At 34.3% G+C, this 19,629-nt stretch overlaps 1 protein-coding gene across 1 annotated transcript; it reads left to right on the plus strand.

Moving 5' to 3' along the window:
* The first annotated feature begins 6,904 nt into the window (after positions 1–6,904).
* Positions 6,905–18,853, plus strand: LOC100246254 (calcium-dependent protein kinase 20). The gene is made up of 7 exons (XM_002267699.4): positions 6,905–8,218; positions 13,152–13,295; positions 13,407–13,559; positions 15,385–15,500; positions 15,907–16,074; positions 18,153–18,377; positions 18,469–18,853. The coding sequence occupies exons 1-7, from the start codon at positions 7,399–7,401 to the stop codon at positions 18,547–18,549; spliced, it is 1,707 nt and encodes a 568-aa protein (XP_002267735.1). The 5' UTR covers positions 6,905–7,398; the 3' UTR covers positions 18,550–18,853.
* The last annotated feature ends 776 nt before the right edge of the window (positions 18,854–19,629 follow it).

Raw genomic sequence — 19,629 nt, forward strand, 5'->3', positions numbered from 1 at the left:
ATATGAATTACATTGAGTGGACTCACCCCTTACCTCATTAAATAACTTAAACAAATTAGTTACATCATTGACAATGTTTGGAACATTAATAGATTTCACAAACGATATTCCTTTAGGACAATATACAAGGAAGTTGATGAGTGTTCTTTATCTATTATTTGTCTAAACATAACCCATTATTGTACACCCAACTTTTTCCCAAATTGAACAATAAGAGTCCATAAGCAACTGAACTTCCTTCTTGACATCCTTTAAAAGATTAACCCGCAGCTGATGGTAATTTGGACCCTTATATCCAAGACCAATTGCAAATATAGCATCCAACATTAACTTGAAGTAAAAGGAGTAGGAATGCATGCATCATAGAAGAATCTCCCAACCGCCATATCTACTCTTCAAATAGTTTTTTTCCTAACTAATACACTCTTCAGGGAAGGTTGAGCTTCTTGAGTATTTCTTGGTACAAAATACTTATCCACTATTGATTTTTTTCTTTTTCCATTACTAGCTGTCATAGGACTTTGCATTTCTTAAGCCTCTTCTTCACTTTCTACTATATCCCCTTCAAATTGTGACACATTAGGACCATAAAGATTTTTATATTCATATGCTTCTTGCGTTGCTTTCTTGGAATTCACAACTCTTGCAAAGAATTTTCCATTCGAAATTTGACATCAGGAGGAACAGATTTACATGGACCAATATTTCCTTTCACTCCAACAAGATGTTGTTTCATTCTATGAATACCTCCACCTTTTACAATTTTTTTACAATACAAACAAATAAGAGTTTTTCTTCCATTTGTATATCTTTCTTTAGAAACATGCTTTCATGCAGGGTCGGTATGACTTCTAGTTGTTTGTAAATTGGTAGTTGAATCTTGATCAGAGGATGGGGTCAAGTTTGATTCCATTTTTTATTTCTCTATCAAATTAGAAACAAAAATCCCACATTAATCTAGAGAATCAAAGTCATCAACAATTTAATTTTGAAAAAAAAAATGAAGTCATTAACAATTTATAAAAATCTCACATTAATCTAAAGAATCAAAGTCATCAATAATTTAATGATTTATAATCAAGTCATCAACAATTTTATTTAAAAAAAAATCAAATCATCAACAATTTATAAAAATCTCACATCAATATAGAGAATCAAAGTCACCAATAATTTAATGATCTATAATCAAGTCATCAACAATTTAATTTTAAAAAAATATCAAGTCATCAACAATTTATAAAAATCCTACATTAATCTAGAGAATGAAAGTTATCAACAATTTAATGATCTATAATCAAGTCATCAACAATTTATAAAAATACCATATTAATCTAGAGAATAAAAGTCATAACAATTTTAAAAAAAATCAAATAATTAAAAATTTTGATATTTATTAAAGAAAAAATTTTCAACGTGAGAAATTTACTTTTAAACCAAACATTTATCTAAAATTTATAAATCATTGCCATTTGCCACCACAACTGGAGGGGTGGGAGAGGGGGACTTTGTGAACATTTGAAAATTCAAATCTTGCCACCATAGCCCACATGCTCATTCAAATCTCATACTCTCTTTACTTCATCTCGAAAATAGTCTATGAAATAAGGGTTGCATACATCATGAGTTTAAAATTTCACCAGATATCACTCTTAATTTGAATCGAAATAACATATCAATCCCAAACTTTCTCATGCTCATTCCATGTCACAATATTTAAAATGTTTATCCAACTCCTCAACAATGGATTGTAGATAACAAAATTTTTTATTTCAGTAAACCATACACCAATGAAACCTAACATCTGAATTGAAATGAAGACAGGGGTTACATCTTACTTAGGATGAATCAATGGGTAAATTTATCTAAAATTTATAAATTAAAATGTGTAATAAATAAGTTAAATATTAAATATTAAACCTAAAAAATAAATATCAAACCTTTGCAGCTATTGGTTGAAGTGGGTCGAGTGGAGGCTTTACAGCACGCGTGGGGAGAGGGGGGAGGAACGATAGGGGGGGTTTGTAACGATGCGGAGGGAAGATGCGGTGTTGTAACGGCCGGTGGAGGGGAGGTTTTGCAAGGTTTCCAAGCCGCTGATGAGAGTTGTCTCAGCGTAGGTGTCGCTGCGCGTTAGGGACGACAACTTCTGTGGTTTGGACTTCAAGATGGAAGATTTGGAAAGTGGTTTTATATCTTCCAAAACGGCGTCGTTTTAATACTGTAAAAAAAATAATTAATCAAACCGTCCAGTTTGGAGGGAACGGGTTGGTTTGTTTGGTTCACCGATCGGGCCATCAGTTCAACCTATTTTCGGGCCAATTGATCGGATCGGACTAGAACCATGACCGGTGGATTTGGTTCGATTTTTAAAACCATGCTTAGTGGAACCCCAATATAAAAAGAATTTCAAAACTCTCTTGTTGCCCTTTTAGCCTAGTTAATGCATCCTCAAAAATAAAATTCGACTTGAACCTTTTGTAGTGTCTTCAAATTTTTTCTAAGGGTTGTGGAATAAACTCAATATTTTTTCAAGGTTGATAATCCACACAATAAAATAGCTTGATAAATCATGACATAATTTACCGTAAGTCATATCCAATGTATAACCATACACAGTAATGCACTCACCATGGAAACTCATCTCAACAATTAAAACAAGTAATCTCTTTAATAAGAAAGTAACACACTACAATCTTTGTTGGATTGCCTAAATTTATGAACTAACTATGAACTACTTATCATCTTACAAGGAATTCATGACTTGGATCTTTTGCGTAGCTCCTAATGCACCCAAATCATGTACAATGAAAATGATATAGGCATGAATGGTCACTTGCAAGGAACCCATGACTTAGATTTTCTAAGTAAATCCTAATGCACAAAAATCATGTACAATGCAAGTGATATAAACATGAATGGTCAGATAACTAATTAATGCATAAGAGGATAATAAAGGTATTCAGAAGCATAATAAATAAATTTATTAACAAATCTTAATATGTTATATCATGTCATACTTTCTAAGGCTCCATCCTAATAGAAAGTCCATCATAGACATATCTTTTTCTTAAAAAATAACACTTCTTATATAAAATGTATTTAAACTATTTTCTCAATATAATTTGTATATGTAGTATTTCGAGGAAAACTCATATTACAACCAGAATGAAATTTATCCAAAAAGGTATAGTGTAGATGATGTTATGATACATGTACTTAGTATATATGCTTCTAGGCATAACTTGAAATTGGTTAAATATTACTATAACTTGCAACAATTTGTAAATTCAACTATTCCACCAAATTTGTAGGTGATCAAGGAGAATAAAATAACCATACTTCTAGTAGCATTATTTATTATTAGATACCACTCTTTTATCATAAATTTTTTTTAATTAAAATGACTTCTAAATATGTAAAGTAATTGATATCTTAATCAAAACAATCTTTCTTATAACTCTACATGACATGGATCATATAAATACCTAATGAATAAGGAGGATGTTGAGAATTAAAGTGGCTTCTTAATCAAGTAATATACCTTACAAATCTTCCTTTTTTATTCATTTGATTAATTTGTTCACCATGTGCACTTTGGGATGGAAATTCATGATTAGTGGATCATGTTCATGTTGTACCCAAGCTTAGGTAGTCAACTAAATAGGTGAGCCCAAACAGAACATAAATAATAATTTGGTTAAAAACATAAATCCACATAGTACCTAATTGTTAAATAGGTAATATGATGTGTAACCTATTTAATAATAAAGCTCTATTTAATAATAAGGTTAAGTTATGTCTTATATGAATTTACCTCCCAACTTAACATATTTATAACTTAATTGACTTATTTATTCAAAATCAAATTTGAAATGAATCAAATATGTGTTAAATATGTTATAGTCAAATAAATTAGTACGATAATTCAATAGGTCTATTTAGCTTAAGCTAAACTTGCAAAAAATACGTGTTAGGTTCAAGTCAGGTTTGTAAATCATATTAAACTTTGTCATCCTTATATGCATTAACCAATTAGACTTATTTTTTACAACAAATATGATCTCTATAATAAAAGCAAAGTTAGAATTGATGTTAAAAAGACCAACACATACTATCTCTTCCTCACTGAAAATGTGATAACACCATTAATAATTCTTTGTTTAGTGGTTAGTTTTCTTAGCTTTTAGTTTTGTTCTTGCTTCATTATGAGAATTCTATTGTATTATTTCCTTGTAAAGCTCATATATGAGGGGTTGACGCACATTGGATTAAGAAAAGGGATTATTCTTCATTTCTTGTAGTGAACCATGGAGGTTAAGGTTGAGGACTTGAGGGATTCTTCCCTACAACTACTATTAATGAAATGACATAATGTGGAAGCTTTATGGCCTTGCTTTATTTTACTCTATATATCACTATATCTTTTTGTGGACCCCGCATTTCGACTCATGCGTTTTCCACTCGATGGCGAGCTTGATTTTACTTTGAAAATGATTTTATTGTTTGAAAAAAAATGACTTGGAGTCGCCACTTATTTTTGTTTTATTATTATTTTTTTTTTAAAAAAAGGGTAAACAAAATAAGAAAGAAAACTCTAAGTGTGAAAAATTGGAATTGTGGGAATTGGGGATTAGAATTTGGAATCTGGAACTTGGAGGAATTATTTAAATGGGTACACAATAAACTAGAAACATACATAATAATAAATAAGTAAAAAGATAAAACTCATGTCTCATATGCTAACACCTGGACCATAAAGAGGCTTGGGGTTTTTTTTATTGTTACCCCAAGAACATTCCTTTGGCTTGCACGTGGCCATTAACTTTTTGCAACCAATTAAATAATCTTTTCCCTCCACACTCTCCTTCTTCCACAAGAATTATTACAAAATTCCATGGTATTTATTTCTACAGAGATACACTATATATCACCAATCTTCAACATCAAAACTGAAAATATCAACTATGAAAACGACATCTGAACTGAACATGACAAAATCACCCAAAGATGCACACACAACATTCAACGTCAAACGCAAAAATTATATTAACTATCAAGGCAAGAGACGAGCTGAAAGTGATAGAATCACCCACAGATGCCCACACTTCGCAGCCCCCGCAGCGTTGAAAACCGGGGAAATTCAAAGACAACCAAGGCATATAGAATCATTTTTGCAGTGGAAGGCCGAGTTTCGAGCAAAATTACTTTTGAAGCCTGAAAACTCTGAAAAATCAAAAGCTAAAGCTTCTGCTCATATCCACCATTGAGGCAAGAAAGTGGAGAAGAAGACAGAGCATGCATATATATATATATGTAAAAGAAAACTGTTGGGTCTTGCCTCATTCCACAGATGCCGCTGGAAGGGATTTCAAAAATCAAATGCAATGACGAGTCTACACTCAGGATATCCCAAAACAAGAAGCAAAAATGCACAAGTGGTCTCCAGATATCAAAGGGATCCGCAAATGACTAAAAAAAAAAACAGAGGAAAACAGTTCAAAACAGGGGAGAAGCAAAATAAATTAGAATCATACCTGAACCCAAAACCCAGAGAAGTCAGGGTGAGTGGATCCTCAGATCCTTTTCCTTTCTCGTTTTCCCCCCGGATATCTTCCTTCTTGCAGCCTCTAAAATCCCCCAGCTTACTCTGTTTTTCCCTCCGAGCTCTCTCTCTCTCTCTGGATTCCTCCTCTATTCTTACAGTCCCCTCCCTTTTTTACAGATCCCTCCTATTTTCCCTTCAGTCGACCCCTGTTTTCATTTTCCTTGGCAAGTCTCTACTTGCTTTCCTGTTCCTCTCATCAGCAGCATGACGTCTTTGACCACTAGCACGGTTGGCGTCTCTGCCCCTCTCCATCTACACGTCTCATGCAGGCGACATCCAAACTCAGCTGGGGGTCCCCTACCCCTCCAACAAGATAATGAAAATTCAAAAAAACAAACCCCCCGGGTCCTCACCACTAAAGGGGGTCTACACTTTTATTAAATAATGTATTATATCTTTAGTTTGTTTTGAGAAATGTTTAAGGGCATGGACACCGACAACATAGGAATAAATATGGAATAAACTTTTCTCTAAGTGGAGGGAGGTGGGTGGGTGGGGATGGGGAATGAATTTGTAAGGATGGAGGTTTTTTTGAAAAAAAAAATACAACAATTTTGAAAAATATTTATTAAAATATGGTAATTTGAAACTATTTTCAAATGTATTATATTTTTTACAACATTAATGGGAGGTTGTCTTTTAAAAATACATTCAAATTTGGAATGTGTATTTTCAAAAACAATTTCAAAATTTAATTAAAATTGTTTCTTCAAATGTCAATTTTTAATTAAAATTTTTGAAAGTATGGTAAATTTTAAAATAGTTTTAAAAGTGTCATATTTTAATAAATATTTTTAAAAATGACTGCATTTTGTTTTTTAAAATCACGAGTCGAGGGAGCCCTTCTAAACCCTATCCTCTACCTTTTACATCTCTACTAAAAATAAAGTAATGACTTTTAAATTAATAACTTAATAATAGATTAATATCTATTTAAATTATTAATTAATCAATATTAAATTAATTTACAAAATATCCTATCTTAAAATCAACTTAAACTATTAAAGAATAAATATTAAACTTTATCAAATACTCCCTAAAAAGAGTTCTAAAAAGGTATCACTTGAAATAATTTTTTTTAAACTATTTTCTCCATTTTGTAAATAGGAAGAAAATAAATTATTTTAATATATGTGAAAGGAAAAAATCAATAAATTATTCAAATATATATATATTTACTTTAAATTAATTTATTTTATTTATTTATTTATGGAAAAATTAAGTAATTTAAAAATACATAAATTTTAATTAATTTAAACTATATATAAATTTTTAAAAATTCCCTCACTCCCAATTTTCACTTTGAAGCATTTGGAAAGATAGATACTAAAAATGATAGAATGCAAGCAACCAGGCATCCGCATGCAATAAACGTAATCACCAACCACAAGATAGTCTCAAATTTGTCATATCATTCATCATGCAACTTTAATGGCGTCCCTCTCTCTCTTTCCCTCTATTCATTTCTGGAGGATGATGAGCAAAAGTTAATACGCCATACCAGAAAGGCCAGCCACCCTCCTTCTTCTTCACTTTTCTCTCTCTTTCCTCCATTTTCTCCCAAACGCCCCCATCCCTTTTTGTTTAACCGTTTCTTTGATTTCTTCATCAATTGGTTTTCAAATTTTGAGATTCTTGGTGCATTTGGCGAAGGCAAATTTATTAGTTTTGCGTTCGATTCCGAGAGCTGTGCTGTTTGGAGCCGAATTGGGGTTTCAGATCTGTAGATAGAGTGTGAATGGGATCGAGAGAGATTGATTTGGATGTGGGAATTGAAGATTGATAGTTGATTGATGGGGAACACATGTGTAGGACCAAATCTTGCGGCCAATGGTTTTTTGCAATCGGTCTCCGCCGCGGTTTGGCGAACCCGGCCGCCGGAGGACATGCTTCCGCCTCCCAATGCCGACGGAAGCAGCAGTGGGGACAATGCAGGTTCTGATGGCGCCAAAGGATCAGATCCCCCAATGCCGGTGCAGAGCACCCCGCCTGAAACCGTTAAAATCACTGCTGAGGTGCAGAAAGCCGAAAAATCTGATGGGAATTCGGGAAAGCAGAAAAAACAGACTCATATGAAGCGGCTTTCCAGTGCAGGGCTTCAAATAGATTCTGTGTTGCAGAGGAACACTGAGAATTTGAAGGAGATCTATAGTTTGGGCCGAAAGCTGGGGCAGGGGCAATTTGGAACCACGTACCTTTGCGTGGAGAAGGCGAATGGGAAAGAGTTTGCATGTAAATCGATTGCCAAGAGGAAGTTGACGACGCGGGAAGATGTGGAGGATGTTAGGAGGGAGATTCAGATTATGCACCATCTGGCAGGGCATCCCAATGTGATATCAATTGTGGGTGCTTTTGAGGATGCAGTGGCTGTTCATGTTGTTATGGAGCTTTGTGTAGGTGGGGAGCTTTTTGATAGGATTATTCAGAGGGGGCACTATACGGAGAGAAAGGCCGCCGACCTTGCAAGGGTTATAGTTGGTGTTGTGGAAGCATGCCATTCCTTAGGTGTTATGCATCGGGACTTGAAGCCCGAAAATTTTCTCTTTATCAATCAGGATGAGGATTCACCGCTTAAAACAATAGACTTTGGACTTTCCATGTTCTTTAGGCCAGGTACATGTCTGGATTGTCACATATTTCTTTGTGTTGGTAATCTTATAGATTACATTGAGGATGATTGGACTTAGAAGCTAGACGCCTTATTCACACGAGCATTATGTCACTAGGGCATCTAACATTGACCATTATAGTTAACAGAGTGCTATTTCTGTTCTAGAACAATTATATGTTGGTTTTTGTTATGGGTAAAGTTATATTTTACTTGAGCTCACCTGATTCTTCTGACTTCAACAACAAAAAATTTATGTTGATACTTTGTAAAATGTAATATCAGCTCCTATGTATGACTTATAAGCTATGTATCATTTGATTGAATATGCATTACACAATGTTTTTGAATGTCTTTTATACCTGATTTCTCATTTATTTATTCTTATTTTTGTAACAAGTCAAAATGGGAGACAAAATCTGAATGAAGCTGTCTGGTCTAATGAACAGGGTTGAGGTCTTCTATGTGTAGTTTAAAATCTCATAGCATGGAAGATATAATTTGTATACTACATCAATGTGTCATTCTTCAAAATAGAAGAGATAAAAAGTTTCTGGTGTAACAACAAACTAGTTTAAAATCTTCAAAGCAAATGAAGATGGAATGTAAAGATGAGTTGATGCAATTATTGCTTATGAGTCGGTGCAGGTAGGTGAGCACAGTTTTGATACCTGCCTTGCTATGCCTTAACAATTAATATAAAGCATGATCTAATTGAAGGTCATGGCCACTGGAACTGGAGATTTACTTAGAGCTTCCACAATTGGGAATTGGAAGAGGTGGGGAACTTTTTGGTTTTTATATACTAGCCTGTTGTTGGAGGGTCTAGAGAAGATGTTCCTTTCTAGTTCTGCTAGGGTGGTCCCTTGTACACTTCTTTGTACTTGGGCTTGGCTCCTTTTGGCATTTTAATCTTATGTACTCTTTATCTATAAAAAAAATAGAAAACTGATGAATTGGAAAGCATTGGGACAATAGAAAATATCTTGAAGAGGATTTAACAAGATCCAGCCTTTTTGTTTCCTATGAGTGCTTAGGACTTGCAAACTCGTAATTGATGAATATCTAAACTTGTTCAATACACTTATACTATTCATCACTGTAAAAGTACTTAATCTAACAATAGTATAAGAAATACACTGAAAATATTGTTAATTAGTAAAATTGCCAGAGAATATTAAGTATAAACTGTAGAACTGAACTGAGTCAAAAAGAGTAGTAAATATTGAAGGTCATTGTTTTATACAATACTAGTTGTAATGTGTCCTTCGGTTATTACCGAGTTTTTCAATTTAAGGTTTTAACTCGATGTTGTTGTTGTTTGTGGGTTCTGGTTGCTATAACAGGAACCCATTGTAGTGTTTGATTAGTCAATTTTATTTTTAATAGGCAAATAAAATTATATGGATGTATGAAAAGCGCCATTTTGAAGTGGCGAACATAGTATTGGAAGTATACATGTGAGAACACAAAAGATGCAAACTACAACAACTACAACCCCACTCTAGAACTTGGAGCACAACTACACTATAAAATCTATCAAAGATAGTGAACTCGTTTGACCATCAACTAAAAGATGCCACGAGACCACACACACAAATTAGAAATGAGGGAGTCTTTATAAGAGATTGGATAGAGCGTTGCACCCCCTCAAAGGTTCTTCAATTTTGTTCCTTCTAAATTGTTCAAAAAGGGCAAAGAAAAGCTATTCTCTAAGCCTTTCTTCTCTTCTTACCCACAAAACTTCCATTCCAACCCACTAACCCGAAAATGGGAGAACCCGTAAGATGCCAAAAAAGAGAATAGAAAGTATCATAACTCTTTAGCTTCCCCACAATTGATTAAAAGGTGATCTATTGATTCTTTTGAAGGTTTGCACACACTGTGATCACCAGCCAAACCCATCCTCTCCTATTAAATTGGTCCATGGTTAGAATCCTTCCCCGAGCTGCTTCCCATGCAGAAAAACTCACTTTCATAGGACCCAAGAATCCCACACTATTTTTGAGGGAAAAGACACTTCACCCTCTTCTTCCAATGCAGAGTGAACAGACTTCACTAAAAATTCCCCACTTTTACTAACCTTCCATACCATTTTATTCTCCTCTCATCTATTTCTTCCTAACAATTAAAGTTTTATCCTTCAATCTCTCAAACATCATCCAGTCCTCATACCAACATTTTATTCTTCTGCCATGACCCACCTTTTGGCTTTAAAAATTCCCCACCTTTTCATGATTGACTTCCACACGCCAAAGCCATAACCTTCTCTCCCTACCTGAGAGCACCATCCTTTTGGCTCTTCTCCAAACTTTCCTTCTATAAGCTTTCTCCAAGGCATATCCCTTTCCAAGGTGAATTTCTAACACCATTTATGCAAAAGTGCCTTATTGAGTGGACAAATCCTTAATTTTCAGTTAATTGCAACCAGTCAAACGGAAAAGAGAGGAGTTGAAAGAGGGGTTGGGCTATGGTTTTTGAGTGTCCATGAAGTTTAAGATCTTTGGATTTCTATTGGAAGGTTTAGAGGTTAAGGGTTTGGCTCTCCTCAAGGATAGGTTGGATAAAGTTGAGGAGAGGGGTGGGGAGGGTAGGAGAAGAAGGATTTCATTCTCTACAAGATCTGAAAGGGATTTAGAGAAGTGAGTTTGCTATGTAATGTCTAAGGGGGTAGAAATTAGATGTTCTAGTAGTGGTAAGGGAGATTGGAATGGCTGCAGTGGGTAGCAGAAGTTTGTATTTTTTTGTTTTGGATTATTAGAGGGGATAAAGTCAGTGTGAAGAGGTAGTATTTCATGGCTTTGATCAGATTGCAATAAGCGAACTTGGTTTGCAAGCAAGAAGTTCATCTCGGGCTTTCTGTTATTCTTAGGCCATTAGAGTGGTGTGTTTTTTGTTTCAGGGTGTGGTTTGTTGTTTCTCTTTTTTGCTTATACTCAGTGTGTACTTTGGGTGCTTTTTCCATATATATATATATATATATATATATATATAAAGCCCCCAACAAAAAGAGAGAGCAACCTAGGTACACTGTGAGCATACCGAGAGCAACAAAGGGCTATAAAACAACACAAGAAAATAAAACAACCCTATGCACAACCCAGATTCTCAATGAAGTCTAAGAAAGCACCATTATGGACCCTGCCACTTTTAGAGACCAAAGAACTGGAAATTTGAGGAAAATATCTTTCTCAGACAAGAACAAGCTCTCTGAGCCCTCAACAGTTCCTCAGTGCTGCTTTTTCCACCAATATTAAAAATAGGTAAAGAGGGGCAAGTCTCAGCACCTTCTTTCACCTCTATCCCACTTCCTGTGCTACCCTGACAAAACTTCTTTGACTTTACAATGAACTACTTAGGATATGGCAATTCGAAAGAATGCTAAGGACCAGAACGAACTAACTTCACTGTGGATTAATGTATGTTTAGCCAACTTCTTGCTCTTGTTGTATAAGCAACACCCACCTATTAACTGATCAGTTGTGAGGATCTTCTTTGAAGCTACCTCATAAAGAAAGAAACTAAATCTTGAATGAGCCAACAAACACCAATCCCCTTCCTAGCTTCCTAGGGAAACAACCATAAGCACTTAAACCAAGAATTGTAAAAAGTTCCCCAAATTTACCAATGATGATTCTCCTTCAAAGGCAGTTCTCCTCAGCAATAAATCTCTCTAAGTGTGAACCAAGAAAAGCGTTATAACTACAAAAAGACTTGTAGTACCCAATCCTCAGTTTTCCTCATCAGAGTAGATAGTGGCCTGCTTAACTAGGTCCATTTTTCTTTTAATTTGATCTTAAATCCCACAAAAAATCTCTCTAAATTATCCCAAGGAGAATCCTTACTGCTTTGGTAATCATGAACATAGACATGAAATATGTAAGCTAGAGAGGCTGCTCTCAGTGCATGTCGATCTTCCTCTCTAGACAAATATTGCCTCTTCCAGCAGGTCAAACTCCTGTGAGACCCTTCATCAATTGAGTCCCCCACCAATCCTGACTAAATATAGAGCACCCAGTGGCAAATGCAAGTAAGTGGAGGGTAAACACTCAATCCTACAACCAAGAAATGAGAGTAGGGCTTCTATGTTTGCAACATCTCACACCAGAAAGAACTTGCTTCAAATTTATTCTCAGGCCCGGCATTATCTCAAAGAAAAAGCCAGTCCATCTCAAATATAAAACCTACTAATAGTCCGCTTCAACAAATAATATCCTCCCAAAAGAGCAAATGTAAAATATATAATATTTATCCTGTCCCTACCTTTCCTCTCTACCTTAAAGCCATTGATATGGCCACCCTATGAAGCCTTGCAAGAGGTGGGGTTGTTGAATGCTCACCTAAAGCTATGTGAGCTCAGGAAAAAGGTAGAAGGGTCTCATTAACCAACACTGAGAACCTAACTGTAGAAATGCCAAACTTGATCCATCCAATTCTCTCCTTTTGACATAATCATAGGTTTTCTTGATGTCCTATTTTCACAAACACCTACCCTTGAGCTTTTCAATCAAGAGTCAATAACCTCATCGACAATAGAACTACATCTAATTTGTCTTCCTCCACAAACACATTCTAAAAGTCTGACACCACAAGACCTTTGCTTGTTTAATTTTTCACTCTGATAGCTTAGATTCAACCTGTGATCAGCTAGACTGTCAGAAAAGCAGTCAAACATGGCTCATTCACAACCTTGGTGGACTATACCAAATGCTACTCTTCCCCCCTTAGGCCTTATCTGTAAAATAATGGTAAGTTTTATGTCTTCTCATACCAGTAATATTCATTTTTCTTAAAGTGCTAAATTCCCTCGAGGGGTTGATACTTTCACTATTGCCTTCATATTTTGGGAATTTGGTAAATATTGCATGTTTCCTCTTACTGCAGCTTTTTTTTGGGTTCTTCTAAATCTGTTTGATAACTAATAATTTGTCCATTTAGGTGAAATATTCACTGAGGTGGTTGGCAGTCCCTACTATGTGGCCCCTGAAGTATTGCGGAAGCATTATGGCCCAGAATGTGATGTTTGGAGTGCTGGGGTAATCATTTACATTTTACTAAGTGGGGTTCCCCCATTCTGGGATGGTGAGATTTTCATGGTTTTCTGCTTCTCTATTTTTGTGGTTTCATTTTATTGTTCTAGGAATCTAACCATTAGATACAATTTTCGGATATGTTGCATCTTGTTCTGATCAGAAACCGAGCAAGGGATATTTGAGCAGGTTTTAAAAGGGGATCTTGACTTTGTATCGGAGCCATGGCCTTCTATATCTGATAGTGCAAAGGATTTGGTAAGAAAAATGCTTGTAAGAGACCCAAAAAAGCGTCTGACGGCCCATGAAGTTCTGTGTGAGTATACATGTTTTAATAATATGATCTTCTCATTTTACTTTCAGATCTGAGTTAATTAGACCATGCATTATTGTGTTAGAGATGCCTTCCATTCTTCTCTATTTTTAACCAACTTTTGCAGTTACGTCATAACGTTACCTGCTTAGAAGGGTTGAAACAAATGGGGGCCCTGGCGGGAGCTGAGGACCCCCAAACTTGGTTAGCTTCTTTATCATGTATCCGCTACTTTAGGAGCTAACGTAAAAAAAGGTGTTGGTTTCTGATTTTGATTTTTTCTGTTCTAGTTTATTAAACCTGAGCAGTCATTGTTGTAATCAGAAATACAAAGGGATGACTTTTGAAAGTTTTGCTGTAGTTTGTAGACAGACATGTGGATTGCATCCCCCCCAGGAACATGAAGTGTTAGAGATGGAAATTGTACAAAAAAATTGAGTCTGAGGAACATGGTTATACATTTGTGTATTTGTGAATTTGTTATAATAAATGTGCATACTTGTCTGTGTTGGTTCGATATCAATCTAAGGAAGAACCCAAAAGAGAAAGGTAATGACAGAACTGGTAACTTCACAATTTGCACAACAAAAAGCTATCGTGAACTTGTTTAATTGCTCATCAGAAAAAGAAAAAACTTGTTCTACTTCACACTCTTTAAAGTAGAAAAGGGTAATGCAAGTATGTGTGTTGTCAAGCTGCTGGTGAACATAGTGGTTATGAGTCTTCTATAGTTGCCAGACACTAATCCTTGATAAGTTTCTTACAAATCAAAGAAGTTGATAAAAAATAAATTAACTTGTAAAAGATTGCAAAGTTAAGAAAAAAACTAATAAAATCATTTGTTATGTGGCCATTTTTCATATAAATTTTATAACAGACGATTCGTTCAAGTATAGATGCTAACTTTTTTATGAATTTACCCTCAAAAAATTATATATTAGTAGAACATTATAACAAGCAAAAGGAAAATGGTAGCTTCTAGTAGTTTGACATCTTCTACTATACACAATAAAGAAATATTTGAACTCTTATTTGGATGATTTTGGTTGCCTTAAATTATCAAAATAATGTTTTATATAAATGAAATTGAGTGATCTTATTATCTGCACCAAATTTGAATGGTTGGATCAATGAGCAAAACTAAGCTACATACATGGAGTGATGGCTTAAATCTATAGTCACGGACTAGATACAACACATTTGTCTTCAGACACACACACACACACACACACAAAGCCTTGCAAATCAAGTCATATAGGCGGACATGGCTGCATGACTGTACAAAGCTGCACCTGCATCAATGTTTTCCCGGATGAGCCCTGGGCACCCTCCCCCTCCCCAAAGATATTAGAGTTCTAGATTCCTACCTTCAAAAAACAATGAAGGGCCATGTTTTAGTGGTTGCTATGCTGTTTCAAACTATGAGGGAAAAGTGAATATTTAATTTTCATAAGCAACAATATTTTGCTTGTGCGGTTGTGCCAAAAAATAAATACTTTGATTTCTTGGTTTTTGAAAGGGTACTTTTGCTATGCACTTCCAATCTCTACTTCTCTCTTTCCTTTTTTTTTTTCTTTCCACTTTTGTTTCTCTGTTGTACTTTTTTTTTTTTTCAAAAAAGTAAGAAATTAGTTCTAAAATGCTATAAAAATCATAATATTTATAATGTCACATTATGCTTGAGAAAAAAGTGATATAATGTAGAATTTTACGATCTAAATGTCTAATTCTTATCTAATTATTTGAATCCATTAAGATAAGTATATTCTTGCATTCTGTCTGTTTTAAGCAATTGTCATATATTAATTAGTTCTTATAATGTTTTCAGGCCACCCTTGGGTTCAGGTCAATGGTGTAGCTCCTGATAAGCCTCTTGATTCTGCTGTTCTGACTCGATTGAAGCAATTCTCTGCCATGAACAAGCTCAAGAAAATAGCCATTAGAGTAAGTACTTAAATCATTCGTCTATAAAGTTGATGATATTAAAGGATGGTAATTTCCAAAAAGTTTGATGTTTCAAATTTCTTTTGGATTTTTTCTTCTTTTTTTTTGTTTGAAATTATAAGCACAGAAAGACATTATAATAATATTATATTATCATTATATGGAGTATAGATGGGAATATTATTTGTTTTTAAAATCCATTTTCAGGAGAATGTAGCAGAGGCAAGTGCTACTAGCTTTCTGATTTGTATTCTCTATTCAAAGTTTTTATGCATTATGATTTGTATTCTCTATTCATAAAGTTTTTATGAAGTATCTTGGAAAGACTTTAGTGTGTGCATCTCAATCTTTATCTTATCCACAACTTGCTAGTTGTGATTTGTGAATGAGTGCCATTTTTTTGCAGGTCATTGCTGAGAGTTTGTCTGAAGAAGAAATTGCTGGCTTAAAAGAAATGTTCAAGATGATAGATGTCGATAATAGTGGAAATATCACTCTTGAGGAACTAAAAACTGGTTTGGAAAGGGTGGGTGCTGACCTCAAGGATTCAGAAATTATTAGGTTGATGCAAGCGGTAAGTACTAGTTTAAAGATCCACTTTTGAATGCTTTATGAAACATTTGGTCACATAAATTGTTAAAAATGAGAGTTTATATCAAGCATATGAATTTTTCCTTGGATGTTGGAATGTATGAAATTTTAATACCATGTTTTGTTTTTACTACTGATATGAGCTGATATAAAATGCCATGCTCTAGAGATACCTGAGGACCCACGTGACACTTAGATAATTCCTATCCTTCTTGAGTTTCTATATTAGCCCGGCCTACAGCTGCTAGATGATGTCTACACTAGTAAAAATAGAAAGCCAGCAATGATGCAAGTGTATTACAAGCTCTTGTCAACTTTAAGGTGAGGTGAGTTGAGGTGCTTTGACCAAATTGGATTACCATCTATTTATAGGCACCTAGGACCATTATGGAACATGATGTTTTCTCAGACTCTTCATAAGCTTCTTATACAACGTCGTCTTTATATACTGTGGTGTTGTAGGTACTCCCTCCCCTATTCAAGGCCATAGCATTTCAAACTACTTTGGGAAAACCCTACCTAATTCTAGAAGCATCTAAGTATTTGTCCATTTCTAAGAAGCTTCAGTAAGGGACATGAGTTGATTTCTCTGTGGTTTTCTTAGCTGTTGGGATCTTGAGTGCCCCATTAGCATTTGCACATAGCACAACAAAGAGTAAGCTATGGGAGCAAATAGAGGTGTTTGTACCAAATTATGAAAATTTCTGATAAAAGAAATCTAAAATCTGCAAGTTTTAAATGGAGAGGAACAGAGTAATGAAAAACAGTTAATGTAAGCTCCTTTTGTTATTTCTTTCACTATTTTTACCCACTCCTAGTAGACTATAGACTATTGTATATACCTTATGTTGTAGAACTCTCACTTGATTTGTTTTAATGTTTCAGTTTTGTTACAAAGGAACCACAAGCGTTAAAAATCATCAGAATTTTGAAAATAGGACTGTAGAAAAAGGAAAGTCATTCATATAAGTAATATCAAACTTTACTAGAGGATTTTAGGAAAATAAAAATAATTCTGTGAAGGTATTTGGCCAATAACTACACTTAGCACAAGGAGGAAAAGGTGGTGTAGATTAGTTCTAATATATATATATATATATATATATATATATATGTAATCAAGAATGATGTAAGGAAAATTTTGCTTAATTGATATCTCTAATATTCACAAATAATATATGAACAAACTACTCTCGGTTTATTGCAATAGTTACATTATTTATCAAAAAAATATATATATATAGGAAAATTAATTTCACCAAATTCATTGGGAGGTCAAACCTAGAATGTATTTCCTAAGCTATGTTTTGGAGTAATACTATTTTGTCACCAAATTAACCATTACATCATAAGCCATAAAAAATTCAATGCTAAGAAGGTTTCCTGTTATAGGATTTAGGGAAAAGGAAAGAGCTGAACAGGTGATCAAATTTGTGGATACCAAGTTGATTGCCTCTAAAATTATGTCATTAACTATAAAAGAAAGAAAGAAATTGCAGAAGGAACCTTAGACATACAAAGTAACTTTAAAGGAAGTCCATTCTCTCCTTCATTTATGAGAAAGAAGTTATAGGATTTGACTGAAAATATCAGTTGTATGTCAATTGACCACTTACTTTTATCCTCCGCATAAACGAAGATTCACTACCCTGCTCTTTTCTTAGAAGGTTTTGCTTCATTTTTGGTTCATTTATGATGATATAAATGATCCTATATATATTTTTCTAATAAAGATAAAACTTAATGTTTGTCTTAATGCCCTAGTCACTATTAGTTTGAACAAAAGTGGGTTGGGTTATGATATCCTCTATGTTACTACTGCCCAGGTACTTGAGTTGTCTTCTTGCCATGAATTTGATAAATGTAGTTAATAACTTAATTGTGACATGATTTCCTAAAATTTAATGGAGGGCATTATTGTAAGTGTAAATCATGAAAATCTATTTATATATTCAACTTTAAAGAGTTGGATATTAAGGCTTTGATGAGTTTTGCTGCAGTAACCTATGCTATTTCTTCCACTGTGTCTTATTACACTTTTATTTCTGTTAAATATTTCAGGCTGATATTGACAATAGTGGCACAATAGACTATGGTGAGTTTGTGGCTGCAATGCTCCATCTAAACAAGATCGAGAAGGAGGATCATTTGTATGCAGCTTTTTCATACTTTGACAAGGATGGGAGTGGCTATATCACCCAAGATGAGCTCCAACAGGCCTGTGAACAGTTTGGTCTAGAAGCCATTCACCTAGAAGATGTTATTCGTGAAGTTGATCAGGATAATGTAAAACTCTTCCTTATCAATTACTTTATTTCGATATTTCTATGGAATCAAGTAGTTGATCATTTTGTTTTTTTACCGTGTTTTTTCTCAGGATGGGCGCATTGATTACAGTGAATTTGTGGCCATGATGCAAGATAGAGATTTTGGCAAGAAGGGATACAAAATAACCTAACCATTGGGTTTAGGAAAGCCTTAAATCACAATTAATACTTGATCCTTGAATGCCACAATAGCTGCATCATGTATGATCTACTTCTACAACTAAATAGATTTGGACATGCATATTTCTGTAATTGTAAAGATAAGTAGGTTTTGGGGAGGGGAAGAGGGTGTCCTATCCACTTTAGTTTTTTCAATTGTATTTACCACCCAATTTTTTTGTTGGTTATTTTGGGTTTTATTAGGTTGTCATTTTTATTTTATTTTCAAACATTGTCTGTAATACCTAATTTTATATTAATTTGTCATTTTTTTTTTTATGTTAGCTCCCACTTTTTAACCCTCCAAAGTTTTAGACAAAACTTAGCATGTGATTTTGCATTCTATTTCATTTTGACTACCATTTTGAAAAGATGCAAGTGTTCTATTTTATCAGATTGGGGATGGTTGACCAGAGTCTACTTGAAAGAATGCAAGTGTTTATAGGATTGAAACAATGGAGAACTATTTCAAAGTGTAAAGATTGTTTGTTTAGAAGAGGTCTTCATTTGTTTATAGGAGCACTTATGGACTATTCAAGAACCATTCTAGAAAACTTTTCAGTACCATTCTAGAAAATTAGAAGCCTTCATATACTTCCAAAGGATTTTACAGTGTTTGTAATTTTACCTTTATGGTGCTCCAGTGCTTTCCATATGTACTTGTGAGACTAGACTTTCAAGGTAATTCTGAGATGTTCTTAGGAGAGTTGTAGAACATTCAGCCTAACTTTACACAAGAGTTTGTTCTTCTCTTTCCTTGGACTTAATTTTACAACCTTTTAGTTCTTCTTGTCACATGGCCTAACTATACAATCTTTTTAGTCTTAAGTTTATTAATTCTAATTCTTAGTTGATATGCATGACTATTTTTTTTTTTTTATCCTTCTATTTTTTTAACTTCTACACATGAAGTTTATACTATGTCTGCTTTTTGGTTGATTTTTACCTAGTTACTTGCCAGAGCCTTTTGTTCTTGTCAAATTTGAAGCATTAGTGCAGAGGAAATCATTAATACTAAGATTAACTACATGCTACTTCCATTTCTACACTTA

The sequence above is a fragment of the Vitis vinifera genome, chromosome 8 (genome assembly GCF_030704535.1).
Source record: "Vitis vinifera cultivar Pinot Noir 40024 chromosome 8, ASM3070453v1".
NCBI lineage: Eukaryota > Viridiplantae > Streptophyta > Magnoliopsida > Vitales > Vitaceae > Vitis > Vitis vinifera.